General features: G+C 46.3%; 1 protein-coding gene across 1 annotated transcript in view; it reads left to right on the plus strand.

Annotated features, from left to right (window-relative positions):
* Window positions 1–22,581, plus strand: part of LOC122399674 (armadillo repeat-containing protein gudu) — a 307,238-nt gene that overhangs the window by 254,642 nt on the left and 30,015 nt on the right. The window contains exon 8 of the mRNA XM_043400525.1: window positions 15,346–15,567. Coding sequence (XP_043256460.1) covers window positions 15,346–15,567 — 222 coding nt within the window. The remainder of the gene's footprint in view (window positions 1–15,345; window positions 15,568–22,581) is intronic.

Genomic DNA, 22,581 nt, shown 5'->3' on the forward strand with positions numbered 1-22,581 from the left:
AGATTGAGCCATGAAAGTCCATAAGGTTAATGGTTTACATACTCATATCGCTCGTTTACTTTTCGTGGGGAAAATCTTCGAAAGACTCCCTCCCACCTCTTTGGGGAGAGGCGGGAGGGGTGTGTGGGATTCCCCGCGCCCATTATAACGGGCGCGGGACCTACCCACTAAAAACCCCACGGTGACCCTTCCGCACGATTTGGGAGGATACCGGGAATCGCTCGAAGTATACTTCCGGTATCCTCCCCGTGCCCGCGCTTTGCGCCCACCCGCGGGGGGACAAACGGTCCCCCCGGTAATCGCCCTGTCTCATAGCGGCAGGACGAGGCCACATCGTCCTGCCGCCATCCGTCCCGGGGCCGCGTCTAGTGGCGGCTGCGAGCCCCAACTCGCAACCGCCGCGACCCCTTTTCTACCCCTCGGAGGCCGGCAGCTCATGGCCGCACCAGGCCACCGAGGGTGCCGCTCCGTGCGCCGGACCCGGACAGGAGGCACTGCCACCCCATCCGGTCCGACCCTACGCCGCCTGGCGGGAGGGGGCTCCTATCAGGACCCCCCTCCCAGCCTGGGTCATGCGCCACGCCGAGGGGGCCGCCCGCGTCGCCTGACGCCCAGGCGACGCTCTCTCGCCACCAAACGAGCGCGAGCCTCAGCACGCCGCTGACGCTCGCGCTCCCTTCCCGCGGTCTCCTTCTGCAACATTACGATTTCGCAGAAGGAGGCCACGGCCCTCCACTTCTCCTCGCTGCCGAGCATGGCGCGCACCATGCCCGGCAGCGAGACATCCCGCCCGATGACGCCGATCAGGACACGGCGTTCACCCTCCCATGCAGCGCATACCTCGAGGGTATGTTCCGCCGTGTCCTGCTCAGCGTCACAATGGCAGCAACGCGCCGTCGGCTCCTTCCCTATCCGGCACAGGTATCTCCCGAAGCTGCCATGCCCCGAGAACACCTGTGCCATCCTGTAAGTGAGGCTTCCATGGCCTCTGTCCAGCCACTCACATAGGAGTGGCCGAACAGCCCCGACTGTCCGGTGCCCCGCGGTAGGCAGAGCCAACCGCTCTTGCCACGCGTGCACCACGGACTGCCGGGCCTGGCGCTTCAACTCGCCCCAAGCAGGTTCCTGCACACCCGGGACCGCCCCCACCCCCGCGCGACGGTCGACGCGGTGACGATACATCATCGCGTGCGACCGCGCGAGGAGATCCATGGGCGGCATCCCCGCAAGAACCGTCGCCGCCTCATGTGACACGGTCCGGTACCCGCGGACGACCCTTAGAGCCATCCGCCTCTGCACCCGACGCAGCATAGTCATGCCGCGCCGGGAGGCCGCCAGGTCGTCCGCCCAGACGGGGGCCCCGTATAGGACCACCGACTGAACCATTGCCACATAGAGGCGGCGAACTCGGCCCGCCGGGCCCCCCAGGTTGGGCAGAATCCGGCCCAAAGCCCCGACCATCCTCTCCAGCCGGGGGACCAGGCAGCGGAAATGCTCCTCGAAGCGCCAGTGGCTATCGAGGATCAGCCCCAGATACCTCATCTGGGGCTTCACCTCGATATTAGCCTCACCCACGCGGATCAGAGGGGGTGGCGGATCCTGCCGAGGTGAATGGAACGCTATCACCTCGGTCTTATGGACCGCCACCGTCATCCCCATCCCTCTGATCCGGTCGACGACGCGTTGCGCCCCCTCCTCCGCGAGACGCTTGGCCCTCCCCCAGTGCGCCCCGACGGCCAGCACCAGTGTGTCATCTGCATAACACACGGCGCTGACGCCGTCGGGGAGGTCGGCCCGCAACACTGCGTCGTACGCGATGTTCCACAGGAGTGGCCCGAGGACCGACCCCTGCGGAACACCGCAGTACACCTCCCTCCGCATATGCCCATCCCGGCTCGGATACTCGATCCACCTGCCGCGGAGATAATCCCCGATGACCGCCCCGAGACAAGGGGGGACCCGATGATATTCGAGCCCCCTCCTTATCTCCTCCCAGGGCAGGGTGTTAAAGGCGTTGGCAATATCCAAGGATATTGCCAAAGCCACCCCTCCCCGGGAGACGGCCGACTCCGAGAGGGCCCTGACACGACCTATCGCGTCGATGGTCGATCGACCCTCCCGGAAACCGTACTGGCAGTCGGCCAGGCCGGGGGCACCCCGCGCCAGGTGCTCGACGAGGCGGGCAGCAATCACCCGCTCGAAGAGCTTGCCCACCTCGTCGAGGAGACAGATGGGCCGGTATGCGGAGGGAGACTCCGCGGGCCGACCCTCCTTCCGGAGGAGGACCATCCTCGCCACCTTCCAACTGGGGGGGAATCGCCCGTCCCTCAGGCATCGGTCGAACAACCGCCTGAGGTCAGCCCCAAGGACGCCCTGGGTCAAGACCCAAACCCGGCCGGGCACACCATCCGGACCCGGGGCCGTGTTACGCGCCCCGAGCCGCCTGATGGCCGCGGCCAGCTCCCCCTGAGTGACCCCCAGTTCGGCCGCCCACTCCCTTGGGACTGCCGCCTCCGCCGGAGGACGTGGTCCCCTCACCCGAATTGGGAAAAGAGTATTGACCACGTCCTCCAGCAGCCGGGGGTCAAGACCCTCGGTGACGGGGGGCGCCCACGGGCGGAGCTTCTTCAGCACCACCCTGTACGGGCGCCCCCAAGGATCGTCATCGAGGGTCTGGAGGAGATCCTTCCATGCCCGGGTCTTGGCCCGTTTGATGGCGACCTGCAGAGCAACCCGCGCCATCCGGTATGCCTCATACAGGTCATCTGCCCTCGCTCGCGCCACGCCATCGTCCGGTCGTAGACGACGGCGCGCGCGGGCGTACTGGCGTCGGGCGCGGACACTCGCGACCCGCAATTCCGCGATCGCGGCCGACCACCAGTACACCGCCCGGCGAGGAGAAGCTCGCCCGACCCGGGGCATCGACGCGTCGCAAATGTTTGCGACTAGTACCCCGAGCCGGGCAGCCTCCTCCTCCATGCTTGGCAACTCGGCCGCCACCTGCGGCCAAGTTGCAGCGAGGGCAGCTGCCATCAGGGCGTCCTTGTCCAGGCGCCGAAGCGCCCAGCGGCGCGGTGGGGTGCCATCCGGGCGGCGGTGCCGGGACGCAGCCCCGGCGGCAGAGACCTCCATCCGGATATACCGGTGATCGGAGAGTGTCTCTGCCTCCGGGGCCACCTGCCAACCCGACACCATGCGCACGGCGTTGGGGGTCGCGAATCCAACATCCACGATAGACCCCCCATATCGCCGCACGCACGTGTGCTCCGACCCCCGGTTCAGTAACCGAAGGTCGAGCCCCGCCGCCCAGTCGCCCAGGATCCCGCCGCGAACGGTGGTCCTAGGGGATCCCCAAGCCACCGACTTGGCGTTAAAGTCCCCCAGGACTAGCACCGGCCGGGCCGCGCAGCGCTGCACGCATGCCGCGACCTCGGCCAAGTACAGCTCGAACGCGGCGTGACCGCTGCGGGGCGAGATGTAGCACCCCACTACGGCGACTCCCCCCCAGTCCACGGCGACGAAACCCCGACCGCGCTCCAGAATGGAGAACGGCGGGGACCCGTCGCCACCTCCCCATACCGTCGCCACCAAACCGTCCGCGTCGCCCACCCAATGTGGGTGATCCGGCACGCGGTACGGCTCGGCGACGACCGCCAGGCCAGCCCCCCCACTCCGCGAGGACTTGGGACATCATGTCCTGTGCCGCGCGGCAGTGGTTGAGATTGGCCTGGAGGAGGAGGCGGGGCGCCGTTATTTAACGGCCGTCCCAGCCTCCTCCCGGCTGTCCGTCCCCGTGGCACCGTCCACCTCCATGGTGGGCGCTGCCAGCAACCGCGGTGCTTGAACCGGGGTGGGCCCCTTCTTCTTCCCCTTCCGGGAGGGGGGAGAGCACTTTTTGCTCCCCACCCTGTGATCGGCTGGCCTCCCCATGTCCGCACATAGCGGGCAGTGGGGGGCCGCCGAGCACTGGCTCGCGCGGTGGTCATTCGCCCCGCAGCGGTAACACTGACCGCTGCGGTCCACCGGCGAGGTGCACCACTGCCTCACGTGCCCCAGCTCGAGGCAGCGGTGACACTGGAGTGGGCGCGGCGCGAGTATCTCCACTCGCGCCGAAACCCACCCCACCAATACCCTCCCGGATTCCGCCACCTTTCGGCGGCGGAGAGAGGACACCGGGCCCACACCGACCCCAGGCCCGAAGGAGACCTGCGGATTTCTCCGACCCGCACGTCTCCCTCGGATCGCTCGTTTACTGCAATAATGAAATGACTCAAAATGATACAACTTGCGAATTTGAACTGTTTAACCAACTTATTTTACTCTGAGTTGTCTCATGATTTCAGCAAATAAATGATAGGTCAATTAAATTACAATTCCTCTTTTCAGATGAGGCTACACTTTAAAGAAAGGACAAATGTATATTATAATTTATGAAAAACAATAATAAAAATTATGTTGTACTTGATCTTAGTTAAATCAGAAAAATGTCACAGATATGTTAAAAGTTTCAAAACAAAAAAAAAGGAAAAATAAAAAATTTGTATTATTGCACTAGTGTTGCCTTACTAATTTGAACCCGTATCGTATGACAATGTTCGACGACCGACTATCAAGCGCGCCGCAATCTTAGAAAACCGCCCATAGGAAGGCACACTCTAAATACTGTATCTCGTCTGTGGTTTTACTGCCACGCGGTCATTGCTTGCCTAACCTCGGCTCGGCAGTGCCGTAGCGACATACAAATGAAACACCAGGCAAGACGCAAGCATTTCTAAATGTATTTGTGGAAACGCTGCAGGTGATTCCTCACTTTATATATTTCATTTTTCATCCACAATCTATCCATAACAACAAAAACTTTGTTGATTCAGAAACAACAAAATGTATTTATTTCTTTACAGCTTCATATTAAAAAAAATCTTTCATATACATACAATGAATATAGAAATTGTTTAGAAATGAAAATGATCGGAAAATGTTTTTTACAAATTCACAAGCAGATTAAAAAATCAAACATGATAAACGTATGCAGGAACTTGGAGCCTAAGGTACTATCGGTGTTGCGTCAATTATGTATAACTACGGCACTGCCGAACCGAGATACGCTAGCGATGGCCACGTAGCGGCAAAATACCGTGCCCGCATTACCGACGAACATTTTCTCAACCTGTGACAATTGAAAACAGCTTTTACACTTCTGTTGGGCAGTTTCTTCTTCAGCAATGTCTGCAGAATCAGATCCTGTGTATAGTTTTCGTATCAGGTAAAAAACTTTTCGTAAATATGCAAAAGTATTGTGTAGAAAGTATGTACCTCGACACTTTTTTAAACTTTGGCGGTCATTTACAACCGTTCAAAAGCACAAAATATTATAACTATCGATGTTAGCATATTCAGGAATCACTCCTCTATCTTTTAAGACTAAGTGAAACTTTCTGATGTTCTTAGTTTTCCTCGTAATACCTCGTTTTTGCCAAAAATTGGACGTTTTTACAAAAATTCGTATTTTTCGAAAACTGAACGTGATACAGCAATTCCGTTTCTAGATTCGTGTTTGGGAAACGGAGCGCTACAAGAATCACTTAGTGGACATAGGAAAATAAAATTCGTGTTGAACAGTGTTATCCTTAGATGAGGCTGTTTCCTTTTTGTATAGCCACGTACGAACTTCAATAGAAACTTTCATTCCTTTGCGCCTTGTATGCCCATCTGATTACCCTATCTGATTTTCATCTGACCTTATCAAACTCATTAAAGCTTAAAAAGGAGCTCATGTAGTATACAAAAAACTAACACCTACCATGATTATTTAACTTTTAGTCAACTAAGAGCAGAATGCAAGATCTTGAGTAAAGAGTGCTTGGGATAACATTTAGTCTAACATTCCGAACAACATGAAAGTATTTTGGAAATATGTTAACTCACAACGTACTTCTACTGGTTTGCTTGGCTCTATATTTCTCAAAGATTCAGTATTCAATTGTGACAGTAGCATTACGATCGTATTTGCGAATTTTTTTTAATCAGCTTATACCAGCGTTAATCATAATATTTCAGATAGACATGAATACGATTCCTGCGTAGATATTTTTGACTTGGCAATCAATATAAGCGATGTATTCACCGAAATTAGGTCCGGGTCAGGATGGAATGCCTGCGGCGTACCTTAATAGGTGTAAATTCATTTTAGCCAGACCTCTATGGCTTATACGAAGTCTGTTCAAAAAGTAACCATACTTTATTTTTCGAATTTTGTTGGGCTTACATATGGACTATTGGCCCTTGTCGCCTTCAAAGCCTTTGAGATTCTGTTTATGTGATTAGAAAATGAAAAGGATGAGTTTAATGAAACTCCTAGATCGCTAACATCACTTATAGATGCAATCAAGATGCTAGATAATTTGTATGGAAAGAGAGTTGAATTCTTGCTTCTCGAGAATCTAATCGCATAACACTTACTTTATGTTGAGATCCGTTCAATTGAGTACGCACCATTTATGCAATTCATCTAAATCTGCCTGAAGCTCAAGAACATCAGATAGAGTTAGTATAACCTTGTAAATTTTAGATCGTCTGGGAAAACCAAGAATTTACTTGAGCGGAATATATACTGTATATCGTTGATAAAATGTAGAAAAAATAAAGGGCCGAGATGGGAGCTGTAGGCTCCCACTATGTTCGTGGAACCGTTTTATTTAGTGAATAGAAAGTTCAATACTATTTACAAATACTTGAATTTATTTACAATTATATACATATGTGTAGGGAGGGGAGTGTAGAAAGGGGAGAAGCAGGGTGCATCGGCGAGTATCTGTGTACGTGGCTTGACCGGGCCGAAGCTCGTCGCGGAGCAAAGGTGCGTTGACGAGATGTTTATCATCGCAACGGGCCAAGCGCTGATAAACATCGATAGTCAGTCGAATGGCGAAGGACGAAACGCAAAGACGTACATTTTAAAATACCGGCGTGTAACATTAATGACAGTTTAGTTTAAAGCGTTAAAGTTTGGTTTAGTTATATTCCGTTTAATTTGTTCATATTTGTTATCACTTTCCTGATCCTACATATGTGTTAACAGTTTAATGTTGAGTGTTCTTGTTTCGATTCTTACGGAGTTCTTAGTATGTTCTGACTGTTCTTGAAATACTACTAGAATTGGCTTCCGGGTTGGAGCCGCGTTCAGAAGACGAGAGGGAATCAAATAATCTCTGATACTGAAGAAAGTATCAGAGGGGACCCTAACTTATACCTGTGTCCATCGTTGCGGATCAGTGCAGCATCCAATAGTTTTTAATTGGGCAGCTGGCCAATTAAAAACTGGGAGGAGGCTGTTCCAGATTGGATTGAGACATAGACCTTTATCCCGATTGATGTTGTTCGGGGTTTTTCGGATTTCTACCGCTTCACGGTATTTCCTGGGGAAATAAGCTTTTTCCTTAGCCAGGACTTTGACATCTTGGAAAAGGATCTTGTCGCCAGTCTCAATCTGGTGTTCGGCTACAGCTGACTGTACGTAACCCAATCTGGAGCATCTTTCGTGTTCCTTTAGGCGAGTATTGACACTCCTCCCAGTTTCACCGATGTACACCTTACCGCATGAGCAGGGTATTCTGTATACACCTGGGCAGGTAAGGGGTGGACACGGGTCTTTGACAGAGGTCAAGATTTGACTCACCTTTTAAGCCGGTTGGAATATCGTTTTAATATTATATTTTTTGAGAACCCGCGAAATCCTGTCTGTTATTCCCTGTAGATAGGGTAAAAACGCAATAGATGTTAGGGTGTTTTGTGAAGGTGGGGATTGTGTATTTGTGTTAACTGGTGTATTGATTATTTTGCGCATCGTGCGGTTGATCTGAGGTGTAGTGTAGCCGTTCTTAATTAGAGCTGTTTTTACGTTGGTGAGTTCTTGTTGAAGGGAGGATGGTTCTGAAATTGAGACTGCTCTGGTGATTAAGGAAGAAATGACCGATACCTTTTGGGATGGATGATGGTGTGAAGAAGCTTGTAGATATCTGTCTGTGTGAGTAGGTTTTCGGTATACTTTATGTCCAAGAGCGTCGCCGTGTTTTCTGTTTACCAGGACATCCAGGAAAGGGATTTGCTGGTTCTTCTCTATTTCGACTGTGAACTTGATAGATGGGTGTATCGAATTAATGAAGTTATGGAAACTGTTTAGTGCCTCTCTACCATGTCTCCATATTACAAAAGTGTCATCCACATATCGGAACCAGGCCGTGGGTATGGCTGGAGCATTCTGTAGAATGGTTTTTTCTAGGTGTTCCATTAAAATGTCCGCCACCACTGGTGAGATGGGTGAACCCATTGCTGCGCCTGTTTCCTGTCTGTAGAATTCACCTTGGTAAGTGAAGTACGTGGAGGTGAGGCAGTGCTCTATGAGTGGGATTAAATTCGAAGGGATTAAGTTGGTATTACGGATGATGTCTAAAGTTTCTGGAATTGGGATGCTGGTGAATAGTGACTCAACGTCGAAGCTGACAAGGATGTCTTGAGGAAGAACTCTGATATTATTGATCTTCTTGACGAAGTCGGTGGAATTTTTTATGTGTGATGAAGTATTGCCTGTAAGCGGTTGCAGAACACGACAGAGGTATTTGGCTAGATTGTGTGTAGGTGAATTGATGGCGCTGACTATAGGACGTAAAGGAATATTGTCTTTGTGGATTTTTGGTACTCCATAAAGTTTAGGTGGTTGTGGTTCTGTCGAGGTAATGGATTTGGAAATTTCTGGCGAGAGGTTAGCTTGTTTAATAAGCTGGTTAGTTATTCTGGAAATTCCAGGTGTAGGGTCCTTGTTTATTTTGGTGTACGTTGAGGTGTGCAGGAGGTCCTGGATTTTGCTATTGTAATTGTTGAGAATAGATATATTTTCAATGTCTAGCATTGCGATTTTTCCCTGCTCGACGTCGACTCAGGTCGGGTCATAAAACCCATAGGTCTGCCGATCATTTGGCGACGCCTATAAAGCCGGGCTTTTTCTCCGTTTGGAGTTAGTTGTGCGACAACCCTGACCGCGGAGAAAGTCTCTCACTTAGTTTTTCGCCCCCGTGTCTTGTAATATCCATTATTATACTTTTCAATAAACCATTTTTTCTTCTGCATGTAAGCGGTTGAGTTCAATCTTTCATAACGATAGATCATCAACAGGTTATGGGCCCAGCACGTTTCCACTGCGCCCGCTAGAAAGAATTTGTTTGTTGATAAGCCACGCTGGCTAAGTGAATAAAGGTATATTTTTACTGAGTACCAATTGTGTAAGTGATTTCTTCGCAATGTCCGACAAAGAAGTTGGAATGGAAATCGTGAAACTGGACGGCACCAACTACTCCATGTGGAAATTTGAAGTAGTGATTGCGCTAGAAGCAAAAGGTTTGCTTGGTTTCGTAGATGGTACGATAGTAAAACCTGCTGAAGACAAGGCAACGGAGCTCAAAGTGCACGGTCAAAAATCAGCGCAGGTAAAAATGATTATACTGAGTACAATCGCCCCAAATCTTCGCCGTAATTTGTACAACTGCTCCACTGCGAAGGAAATGTGGAACAAGCTGAGGGACCTGTACGGAGATGCAAGTGAAGACGCTGCACAAACTGCCTGGGAGCAGTTTTATAACTTCCGCGTTAATGAAGAGGAGCCAATTGCAGATCAATTGGAGATACTGGAGAGCATCTGTAGACGCTTGCAAGATGCGGGTGAGGAACCGTCGGACAAAGCTGTCATGACAAAACTGCTGCGCAGTTTACCCGCGAAGTTCTCCATTTTCCGCCACACGTGGGAATGCATTCCTGCTACGGGAAAAACAAAAATGAACTTGATCAGCAGACTGATTAAGGAAGACAGGCGTTTTGCTGAGGATCAAGTGTCGACGCTCGCACTTCATGTCCAAAAGACGTCCCTGAACGACGCAAAGAGAAAGAAACGCTCCAAGAAGGATATCGAGGAGCTGAAAAAACGAACGCGGTGTGGAATCTGCAAAGAAAAAGGCCACTGGGCACGTGAATGTCCGAAAAATCAAGCTGGAAAATCATCGGACAGTTCAGCGAGAAATGCGCCGGCGTTGGTGTGTGACATTGTTGCAACATATAAATGCACCCGCGAAAGTGACAGTGACGTGTGGATTGCGGATTCGGGTGCCGGAATGCATATGACTTTCCGCAAAGACTATTTTTCGGCATTGCAGCCGAATTCAAATGGTCATGCGGTTAAGGTAGCGGATGATCGCATCATCTTAGCGGCCGGTATCGGAACAATTAAAATCCAAGAAGTGCTTGAGGGAGTGCTATACGAACGCGAATTACAAGATGTGCTCTATGTTCCAGAATTAAAGTGTAGTTTGTTTTCTATAGGGTCAGTAAATAAAAAACGGTACTCTTTTCATTCGTTTGAAAACAAATGTGAAGTTCGTGATAGTAAAAGAAAACTCGCCGCACGTGGAATACCGCATGGAAAACTGTTTAAAATGTGTTTCAAAGTGAAAGTGCCAATTGACTGTAAAGCGTTGAAATTAGCAGATGGTCAAGAAAAATTAAAACTTTGGCATGAGCGGATGGGGCACGTAAATGTGCGCGCCGTAAAACACACGTGTGAACAACTCGGCATCGACGGAATTGAAAAGGACAATTTGACAAAGTTTTTTTGTGAAGGATGCATTATGGGCAAGCAGTCCCGAAGGCCGCACCCAAGCATTGGGGTTGAAGGCAATTACGAGCCAGGGGAGAAAATTCATACCGATGTCTGTGGCCCTGTAAACATAAACTCACCGAGCAACACGCGGTTCTTTTTACTGTTTAAGGACGAGAGCACCAGCTATAGGAAGGTATACTTCATGAGCAATAAATCAGAAGTGTTCAGCAAATTTAAGGAGTTCGAGGCATTCGTATCGACGCAAACAGGAACGAAAATTAAAGTCCTGCCTCGGACAATGGGACGGAGTATACCTGCAGCCAACTCCGGGCCTTTTTAGAGGAAAAGGGTATAATCCACGAATGCTCGTCACCATACATTCATCAGCAGAATGGTCGCGCTGAACGCGAAATTCGTACGCTCATTGAAAGTGCACGTTCTATGATTCACGCAAAGAACATGGATCAAAAATTATGGGCAGAAGCAGTAAACACCGCGTGCTACCTGCTGAACCGGACCATCCTAAAGCCAGGGGAGACAATTACTCCGTTCGAGAAGTGGTTTAAACGCAAACCTAAAATAAACCATTTAATGGTTTTTGGATCCGTAGCCTACCTGAACGTACCGAAGGAAAGACGGCAAAAATTCGACCCAAAAAGCAGGCAGGTCATATTCGTCGGTTACGATGGAGAGTCTACTAATTATAGACTCTGAGACAATAGAATAAAGAAAATTTCTATAAGCAGTGACGTAACCTTCAACGAAAGTGCCCTACCAAGTGCCGAAACGCATGCCGAAACCGATATAATCATCAAATTCGGAATTGAAAACGAAGTAGAGACGACTCCTACTCCAGAAGATGCAGCCGAACACCAAGCTCCAGTTGTGGAAGATGTCGCCGAAACACGAGACCTGGAAAACAATAGAAATGAAGAAAACGCAGTTTTGCCAGAAATAGAGCAGGTAGCAGCCAATGAAAATGCTCGGGAAGGTAGAAAATTGCGCAATAGAAGCACGTTACAAGCACCTGACCGATACGGCGTACCTATCGCTTTTTTGGCTGATACGGTGCCTATGACCTACACCGAGGCAATATCCAGTGACGACACCAGCAAGTGGAAGGAAGCCATGGACGAAGAGATGCTGGCTCTTGAAGAAAATCGCACATGGACCATATGTGCATTGCCGCAAGGAAAACGTGCAATCGGGTGCAAATGGGTTTTCTCAATTAAAAATGATACAGCTGGAAATCTGAAGAGATACAAGGCGAGACTTGTAGCGAAAGGATTCAGACAACGAGAAGGAATCGATTATTTTGACACATTCGCACCTGTTGTTCGCTACGAGTCCATCAGAATTCTTCTTGCAATAGCTGCGAAAGAAGATCATGAAATAATGAAGTTCGACGTGAAAACCGCTTTTCTATATGGCGATCTTCAAGAAGAAATTTACTTGGAGCAGCCTCCAGGATACGAAATTGAGAGCAAACCGGATGCAGTCTTCAAGCTACATCGGAGTCTGTATGGATTGAAGCAGTCACCCAAATGCTGGAACGAGAAGTTCACGAGGTTTCTGAACGAATTTAATCTCGTGAACATCGCAAGTGATAAGTGCGTGTTCGTCGGTGTAGTGAAAAATTCAAAGGTGTATTTAGCCCTGTATGTGGATGATGGTTTGATTATGAGCAAAAGCGAGAATGCAATTAAGAGCGTCTTAGATTATTTGAAAGGTAATCTTAAAATCACGGTAGATCGGGCCGATGAATTTCTCGGTTTCGAAATTAAACGCGATCGCGAACGTCGACTCTTAAAAATTTCTCAATCGGGCTATATTAAGAAAATATTAAAGACTTTTAACATGCTTGAAGCAAATCCGTCAAGTGTACCTGCGGAGCCAGGTATGCCCTTGCAAAAACAAACACCTGCAATTGACAGTAAAATACCGTTTCGTGAGGCAATAGGCTCTTTATTGTTCGCTGCACGAGTTTCTCGCCCTGATATCGAATTCGCGGTCAATTACGCAAGTCAATTTCTGAGCTGTTACGATGACACGCATTGGCAATCGGTAAAGAAAATAATGCGTTATTTAAATGGAACACGTGATCACGGAATAGTTTACGGAAACAGTGGGAGTTCGCTTGATATTTCGGGATTCACGGATGCAGACTATGCCGGATGCACAGAGACTCGAAGATCTAGGAGTGGATTTGTCTACATTTTGAATCGTGGACCAATTTCGTGGTCCAGTCAATTGCAAAAGGTTGTTGCCCTTTCAACTGCTGAGTCTGAATATATCGCATTAGCTCACGGCGTGAAAGAAGCGGTTTGGTTACGTCGTATGTTGAATGAGTTGGATGTTGTGTGCAATATTGTCCCCGTTTTTGTTGATAACCAAGCGGCAATAAAAATTGCTAATAGTTCCGAAAACCATAAGCGCTCGAAACACATTGACATAAAGTACCATTTTACTCGTGATGTCGTTAATCGTGGAGAAGTAGAAATTAGGTATGTTCAATCGAAAGAACAATTGGCTGATATCTTCACTAAGCCTTTGCAAAAACAGCTATTTGGCTATCTGAGAGAAAAATTAAATGTTAGCGAACATTCAAAATAAGTGGGAGTGTTGAGAATAGATATATTTTCAATGTCTAGCATTGCGATTTTTCCCTGCTCGACGTCGACCCAGGTCGGGTCATAAAACCCATAGATCTGCCGATCATTTGGCGACGCCTATAAAGCCGGGCTTTTTCTCCGTTTGGAGTTAGTTATGCGACAACCCTGACCGCGGAGAAAGTCTCTCACTTAGTTTTTCGCCTCCGTGTCTTGTAATATCCATTATTATACTTTTCAATAAACCATTTTTTCTTCTGCATGTAAGCGGTTGAGTTCAATCTTTCATAACGATAGATCATCAACAGTAATCCTTCCTGTACATGACGACTGTGGCGTTGCCTTTGTCTGCCGGCATGACAAGAAGGTTTTTGTTTTTACGGAGGTTAAGGAGTGCTAAGTGTTCCTGTTTTGTAATATTTTGGGTTGGAAGTTTGGCGTGTTTGAGGGCATTGGCTGTGAGTCTGCGGACTTCACAGGCTGCCTCAGGAGGGAGTCGGAATACCGCATTCTCAACTTGGCAAATGATTTGTTCAGTAGGAATATGTCGAGGAGTGATTGCAAAGTTTGGACCTTTGGATAGGATAGACAGAGTGTCGTTCGAGAGAGGTTCGTCCGTAAGGTTTTTAACTGTATTAGTCAAGGAGTTGGTGTTCGGGTTTGGCGGACAGAGTTTTTGAAACTTCTCCTTTTGTTTGTTGCTTCTGAGTACATATGTTTTGGCAGACTGTTCGAAAGAAAGGCGGTCAATTTTTGCCCAGAGAAAGTGAGTGATAGTGGAAGAAAGGAAAATGTGAAGTGAAAAAAGCTGTCTTGACAGGGAATCGAGGTGTTTCTTCTCAGCTAGTAATCACTATGGCCGCGAAAGCCTAAAAAGTATTGTTCTTGAAATGTTCTAATTTGGAGAGTCCTATGCTCTACGAATATATACAGATTCCAAAATAGGTGGAGACATTGTGTATCCAATCAAACCCCTGTCCATCCCTCGTGGGTCAGTCCTCAGATATTCGAAATCCTGCCCACTAAGGGTGGTACAGGGGTGGGTGTCCGCGGTTCCAAGGGGCAGGTATGGTCCCAAAGTACGGTGCTCAACGCGTTCATGATATGGCAATTTTCTTTGTACCATGAGGTACTTGCCAAATAGCTAATTCAGTAATTTAAAATAACATTAACTAAATGAGGGGTATGCTAATAACTGTTGGAATTCCCAACAGGAGCCCTGCGGTATACCTGATGTCACTAAAATACTTCTAGATAAACTGCCCCTAACTCTTATCCGTTGTATGCGATCAGTAATATACAAACCAATCCAACGTAAACAATTTCCTCTGAAGTCTAAACCGTATAATTTGTTAATTAGTATATTCTGATCTACTGTGTCGAATACTTTTCGGAAGTCAGTATTCGGCCAAAGTATTCGGCCACCTCTGGGAAAAATGTTAATGCGAGATTCTAGAGGCTAAAATAAGAAAATCAAAAATACCAATTTGTTGATTGGAGCTTCGTCAAAGGTTCTCACACAGCATGAGAAACTATCTATCGCTCGCACTCAGCTGTTTATAGATTGCCGTTCTACAGGCGGACCTATAAACGTTAATAACTTTTTCACGAAGCCTCAATCAACGAATTAGTATTCTTGATTTTCGTCTTATTTTGGTGTCCAGAATCTCCCATTAAAATTTTTCCCAGAGGTGGTCCAACACCCTGTATATTGTATAAATATTCGACGCTGACGGCATGACATGGAGAAATTTTGTTAAGGTTTGTTTGCGCCTTATTTGGACCTCTCACGTTTTCTCTTTGCAAATGTGCGTTCCATTGCGCGAAAATAATAGAAAATAATAATTCACTACCTCGGGGGTGGAATTAAGTGCAATCATCAATCTATAGAACAAGGTTGTACTGTGATTGGATTTTGGATATTTTGTAGGCGGATCGTAATCCCCACAGAGTATAACATGGAAACTTAGAAGGAGTAGATTGAAAGATTTAAATGGCCCTATTAAACAATTTATTATATGCTTTATTATTAAGTATTTTAATTCAAGTAACTAATCATAAATGTCTCGGTCATTTAACATTTCATTTTTTCAGGATGATGAGAGCTTGCGTGCAAATTTGACATTGGCCATAGCTTATTGCAGCGAGTGGGGACAGAATAATTACAAATTTGGCCAACTAAACGCAGTCGCGCCTTTCGTAACTTATATGACCAGTAAAAATAAAGATGTCCTCAGAGGAGTTTGTATAGCAGCGTATCATTTAAGTAAAGATCCCACGAACTGCATCACCATGCATACTTCGGGAATAATAAAAGTACGATAATTTCCATTTTTCCATTATGATAAACTGTAATCTGTTCGTTTCATGGAGAAATAAAAGAAAACACATAATAATTGGGTTTTAACCCCTGAATGTTCAACCCCGAGTTTTACGAGCATGCGCTGTTTCTCTCTCCATACAGGGTGTTCGGCTACCTCTAGCAAAAATTTTAATGAACGATAGTAGAGGCCAAAATAAGACGAAAATCAAGAATACTAATTTGTTGATGGAGGCTTCGTTGCAAAGTTATTAACATTTAAAGTTCCGCCTGTAGAATGACAATCCGCTAAACAGCTGCGTTCGCGCGGACGGTTGCGGCAGACGAGTGCTAGTGGTTCTCACGCAGCATGAAAAATTCTGCTTACCGACATTATCGACAGCCTTAGATTTTTGTCCACTTATGGGAATGCGAACACCTTACGTTGAATAAGATTCAACCTGTCTTATGAAAATCCAGAAGGGCATATCTAAACTCGCCCGACGAGATTTTCACAGAGAAAGGGTGAATGCCAGTTCCAATACACAATGTTGTGAAGAAAAATCATCCACATGCGATTATACACGCCCCACGATTGTCCACAGTGTCCACAAGTATCCACAAATAATCCTTTCAGGCACTAACCACTATGCAATTAAATAAACACGTACCGCGATTATATTATTCGTGAATGTCTACGTGTACGTGTATCACGATTCTTCCGAGTTACTTACGAATAAAACTGTTATTAATTTTTCAAATACACTTCAATTTAAAAATGTAAACACTGGATACTTGTGGACACTGTGGACAATCGTGGGGCGTGTATAATCGCATGTGGGTGATTTTTGTTCACAACATTGTGTATTGGAACTGGCATTCACCCTTTCTCTGTGAAAATCTCGTCGGGCGAGTTTAGATATGCCCTTCTGGATTTTCATAAGACAGGTTGAATCTTATTCAACGTAAGGTGTTCGCATTCCCATAAGTGGACAAAAATCTAAGGCTGTCGATAATGTCGGTAAGCAGAATTTTTCATGCTGCGTGAGAACCACTAGCACTCGTCTGCCGCAACCGTCCGCGCGAACGCAGCTGTTTAGCGGATTGTCATTCTACAGGCGGAACTTTAAATGTTAATAACTTTGCAACGAAGCCTCCATCAACAAATTAGTATTCTTGATTTTCGTCTTATTTTGGCCTCTACTATCGCTCATTAAAATTTTTGCTAGAGGTAGCCGAACACCCTCTATATGTATGTATATTAGGGTGGTCCTTAGTTATAAATGACGACAAACTTTTTGCACAATTTTGTTACTTTCACCCCCTAAAATGGTTCGAATCCATAAAAAAGTAGCGTGCAAAAGATGGACTTGATCCGATAACGAGAATAGGAACCCCCGGAGCCCCATGGTTTAACATACAAAATCCCATAAACGCAGCTCAGTCGTTCCTCCAAATCATCTAACAAAGTTATTCACATATTTAATTACTTTCTTAATTCTTGTATCTGTTGGTATTTATTTATATCTTTTAATACCACTACCGCAGAAAATCAGCATTCGATTATATGTATACAGTGAGAGACCAAAATATGCGTATGCTTATATCGAAATAAAAACGGGAATATTTTCTGATTTATTATTATATTTATCTAAATCTGATTATGTATCTTATATAAACACTAACATTAATAAATATATACAAACAAAATTTAATTGTATCACTGTATAACTTATAATGATATAAAATTTACAAGATCGTAACAATTCGCCAGGACAAAAGTGTACGAATACTTTTGTCTCTTACATGTCTCACCCTCCCGGAGGGGGAGCCCTCGGGTAGTGTCAGACTCTTACTGACTAAAAACCCGCGGTGACTATCCTCAGGCATCTGGCAAGGGACCGGGAACTCTAGTGAGGCATCACCCAGACCCATTCATACACACATTCATACTAGTGTTTGACCAGCCCTCACAGACTGATGACCCCATCCACGCATCCCATCCCAGTGGTAGCCTCTATACGCACCCTGGGGACGCGCCACGTAGAGGTTCACCGTAGAGGTGCGTGGGATTCCATAGTATTGTGACTGCCATTGTATCGCCACTACACCCTTGTCATTGTGTGAATGGAATGCGTGCAAAGGTAACTTTTAAACTTTCTGTTTTTTCCATTTTCCCAGGGTCTCGTGCGAGCCTGGTCATCCTGTAAAACATTGGACCTCGGACCGTTTCGAGCTGGGTCCGGCGAGCCTCTTCACTTTTATTACCTTCTTCCGCCCGCGCTGAACTTTCTCTTCACTAAATATTTTCCAGTTTCATTTTTTCATCTTTCTGGCCTCTCTCTTTTTTCTCTTCCTTTTCTGTTTGAGTAAGAGCATGTATAAGTCTTAGTTATAAGACAGAGCCCGTAAGACATTCTCTGTTAAAGACGAGTCTGTTGGACGTGGTCAGTAATACAGTTCAGTTTTCACAGTCGGTTAGACTGCTAAGTTATTACACTGGCAAAGCCTACGTGTGGTACGTAAACCCACAAGATAAGTATGTTATAATTGAGGGTAGCTTTTGGGTTGTCGTTATTTCACCATTAGCCCTCTCAGTATACTAGTCCAGACATAACTCATATATGCATAGTGTCGCACTCGTTCTCGGCTGCAAGCTGTCCTCTACTCAGCGACGATAAAAATATAGCTAAACCTAATCTAATCATTAAAACTAGATAGTTAATTTAATCAATATTCCAACAATTAGTTTTAGAGATTAGATTAGATTTGTCCACTCCTTATACATATGTATACGCTCGCCTGTCGGTCACCTCAATGTAAACAGAGGACAATCGGCGACTCCTTGCAAACCCAACGCGCCTACGGTACTCGTACAATCGGAGTGAATGTGGTAGTACGAACAATTTTTGTAGATATCTCGAAAATTGAGGCTGAGCCACAATTATTGTTCAGATAAAATTTGTTCACAATCTCCTCCTCTATAACATACTGAAAAATCATCGAGATCACTCCATGGATACTATACCTTCTTAAAATCTTAAGCCTTTTCTGTACAAAAAATTCTGATGCGCGTTATTTGTCCAACCTCCTCCCATCTATGTTTCTTTATGAAAATCAGATTCAACCTTTTGTAAAAACACCATACAAAAATATACAGATTTAGGGCAAAGCCATTAAAGTAAACATTTACCATAAGAATAATTTTGAATTACTATCTTGCATTAATTGTAAATACATATCTTCCTTACAATCATATAAGCAATTACAATAATCTTTTACTATTTTCAACTAATACTGTTTTTGATCCTCGTTTTTCGTTATTAATTTATTATATGTACTGTAATGTACTGTACTATATACTGTAATGTTTACCAGCTTTAATTTTTTTACCATCTGTAGTTCTTTATCATAATTATTATTTCCTTTAGATGCACTAATAGAGACATTCATTACCAATAAAAGTATAAAACAAAAGCACCTCTAAGTAACTAAACAAATCTGATACAGCCCTTGGAGTAGCAATGGAGTAACGTTTATGGAATTTTGCATGTAAAATGTAGGATCTCGAGCGCTACCTTTTCCGTTGTCGGGTCGAGTCCAACTATTTTACACACTATTTTTTTGTAGATTGGAGTAAAAACTTTGAGGGTCGAAAAATGAGGACCAACTAAATATACATATAACCATAAAGATTAGCCGAAAGAATTTTTCAAATTGTATTCTACCTACCGAAAAAGAAGTTCCAACTCGAATTCGTGTCATCCATAACAGTACAAGAAGCGTTACAGGAAAACATACGAGCGATTTCGCGTTAAATCGTATAGGTGAAAAATTTATTTTCACCAAACTATTTCAAAGGATAATAAGAGAACCAAATGTTCTCTTGAACCTAATTTGACTCACGATAGATCCATCGATAGACCATCAGAATCAAAATCAATTCTGTGCCAACTTTCAACCCTTTATCATGTTCAGAATGGTATTTACAGGGAAAACTTGGATTATTAAAATTGTGTCTATTTTCCATATTTAATCTAGTTTGAAAATTACGTAAAATATGTGTTCAAGAATTTTTTCCGATTTTTCGATTGCAAATTCTAGGCGTGAAAAATTAAAAACGCAAAAAGTTACGGATTTCGTATTAAAGCTTTCGAGACACTAGATTTATATAATTACAAAAATCAAAAACCAATTTTTTCGATGTTTTTCGCGTGGAAAAATAGCTTATACTTTGAATTTTTGTATTTTCTTTAATAAATACAGTGAACCTCAACAATATTTGAACACTAAGGCATGCTTGATTTTAGCGGTTTATATCTTTGTCAATTATAGAAGAAATGAACTCGTTTCTTATCTTTATCGGACTTGTTCCTTTCGATAGAATATTTATTGTACCATACAAATATGTGCAACATATTTAACTAATTTGATATATATAATAATATTATAAATGAAGTGAGATCACAATCATCTTTTGAGTTACAAAAATATTCGGACACTATAAATAATTAATACTTTAGAAACTAAAATTTAACTTTTAATACTTACAGTTAGTAGCGTAATCTTTTTGTTTTATCACATGTTTCAAACGTTTCGGCATACTAAATATAATTTTTTTAAGATATTGTACATTTTTTTCTTCCACTCGTCTCGCAATCTCATTTTTAGTTTTTCCTTATTCTTTATCGGTGTTGTTCTCATTCTTCTGTTTAAATAATCCCATAGATTCTTTATAGGGCTAAGGTCTGGGGGCTGAGGAGAAAGATGACTTTCAGACAATCATACAGTACTCTTGTACAATCCGGACTTTATGTTTCGGATCATTGTTTTGATCTTTGCAGCTTCTTTCAATGCCCATACTGATTGCACTCAATGTTTTCTTTTAAAATATTTAAATACATGTGTGTGCGAAAAATAACGTTTCCTCCGTCGTGCTTAACAATGCCTCGTTTGGATTTAAAGCTGTATTACGCTTACGCCATACCATCTACTTATCGACCATCCGATCCCGATAAGACATATCAACGAAAATGACATCGTTTCACCATAACTATTCTTTCCAAATCATATCTTTTGCCAAAGTTAAACGTCTTTTTCTATTTGTTTAGTTATGTACGGTTCTTTAATACCTCTATATCGAGCAGAAGAGTAGGAAAACTTATTTTTCTTGAGGATATTATGGACAAACACAAGTATTTAAATATTGTAAGAGAAAAGAGTATAGCCGAATAAGGGGGTCAAATGTGCCCTTGAACCAAATTTGACATATGATGGATCCATCGATAGAGCATCAGAATCAAACATTCTGTGCCAAGTTTCAACCCTCTATCTTGTTCGGAATGGTAGTGATAGGTAAAAGTCGGATTATCGAATTTGTGCCTGTTTTCCGTATTTAATCGAGTACGAAAATTACGTTAAAAATCTGGAGCATTGTGGTTATCGAGATACGTGTTCAAAAAGTTTTTTCGATTTTTCAATTCCAAATTCTAGGCGTGAAAAATTAAAAACCCAAAAAACGCAGAAAAATACCTCTTTCGTATTGAAGCTTTCGAGACACTAAATTTATATAATTACTGTAAATGCGTATTGTCATTGGTTATGTCCCTGAATTTTTCAGATTTTTTGGCAGAGTGCGCCGTAGTAGCAAAAATCAAAAACCGATATTTTTGGCGTTTTTCGCGTGAAAAAGCAACTTAAACTTTTGTCGTGGGGGAAATCCTCGAAAGACTCCCTCCCACCTCTTTGGGGAGAGGCGGGAGGGGTGTGTGGGATTCACCGCGCCCATTATAACGGGCGCGGGAACTACCCACTAAAAACCCCACGGTGACCCTTCCGCACGATTTGGGAGGATACCGGGAATCGCTCGAAGCATACTTCCGGTATCCTCCCCGTGCCCGCGCTTTGCGCCCACCCGCGGGGGGACAAACGGTCCCCCCGGTAATCGCCCTGTCTCATAGCCATCCGTCCCGGGGCCGCGTCTAGTGGCGGCTGCGAGCCCCAACTCGTAACCGCCGCGACCCCGTTTCTGCCCCTCGGAAGCCGGCAGCGCATGGCCGCACCAGTCCACCGAGGGTGCCGCTCCGTGCTCCGGACCCGGACAGGAGGCACTGCCACCCCATCCGGTCCGACCCTACGCCGCCTGGCGGGAGGGGGCTCCTATCAGGACCCCCCTCCCAGCCTGGGTCATGCGCCACACCGAGGGGGCCGCCCGCGTCGCCTGACGCCCAGGCGACGCTCTCTCGCCACCAAACGAGCGCGAGCCTCAGCGCGCCGCTGACGCTCGCGCTCCCTTCCCGCGGTCTCCTTCTGCAACATTACGATTTCGCAGAAAGAGGCCACGGCCCTCCACTTCTCCTCGCTGCCGAGCATGGCGCGCACCATGCCCGGCAGCGAGACATCCCGCCCGATGACGCCGATCAGGACACGGCGTTCACCCTCCCATGCAGCGCATACCTCGAGGGTATGTTCCGCCGTGTCCTGCTCAGCGTCACAATGGCAGCAACGCGCCGTCGGCTCCTTCCCTATCCGGCACAGGTATCTCCCGAAGCTGCCATGCCCCGAGAACACCTGTGCCATCCTGTAAGTGAGGCTTCCATGGCCTCTGTCCAGCCACTCACATAGGAGTGGCCGAACAGCCCCGACTGTCCGGTGCCCCGCGGTAGGCAGAGCCAACCGCTCTTGCCACGCGTGCACCACGGACTGCCGGGCCTGGCGCTTCAACTCGCCCCAAGCAGGTTCCTGCACACCCGGGACCGCCCCCACCCCCGCGCGACGGTCGACGCGGTGACGATACATCATCGCGTGCGACCGCGCGAGGAGATCCATGGGCGGCATCCCCGCAAGAACCGTCGCCGCCTCATGTGACACGGTCCGGTACCCGCGGACGACCCTTAGAGCCATCCGCCTCTGCACCCGACGCAGCATAGTCATGCCGCGCCGGGAGGCCGCCAGGTCGTCCGCCCAGACGGGGGCCCCGTATAGGACCACCGACTGAACCATTGCCACATAGAGGCGGCGAACTCGGCCCG

This window comes from Colletes gigas, unplaced genomic scaffold, assembly GCF_013123115.1.
Source record: "Colletes gigas isolate AHSC1104 unplaced genomic scaffold, ASM1312311v1 Colletes_gigas_Sc00014, whole genome shotgun sequence".
NCBI lineage: Eukaryota > Metazoa > Arthropoda > Insecta > Hymenoptera > Colletidae > Colletes > Colletes gigas.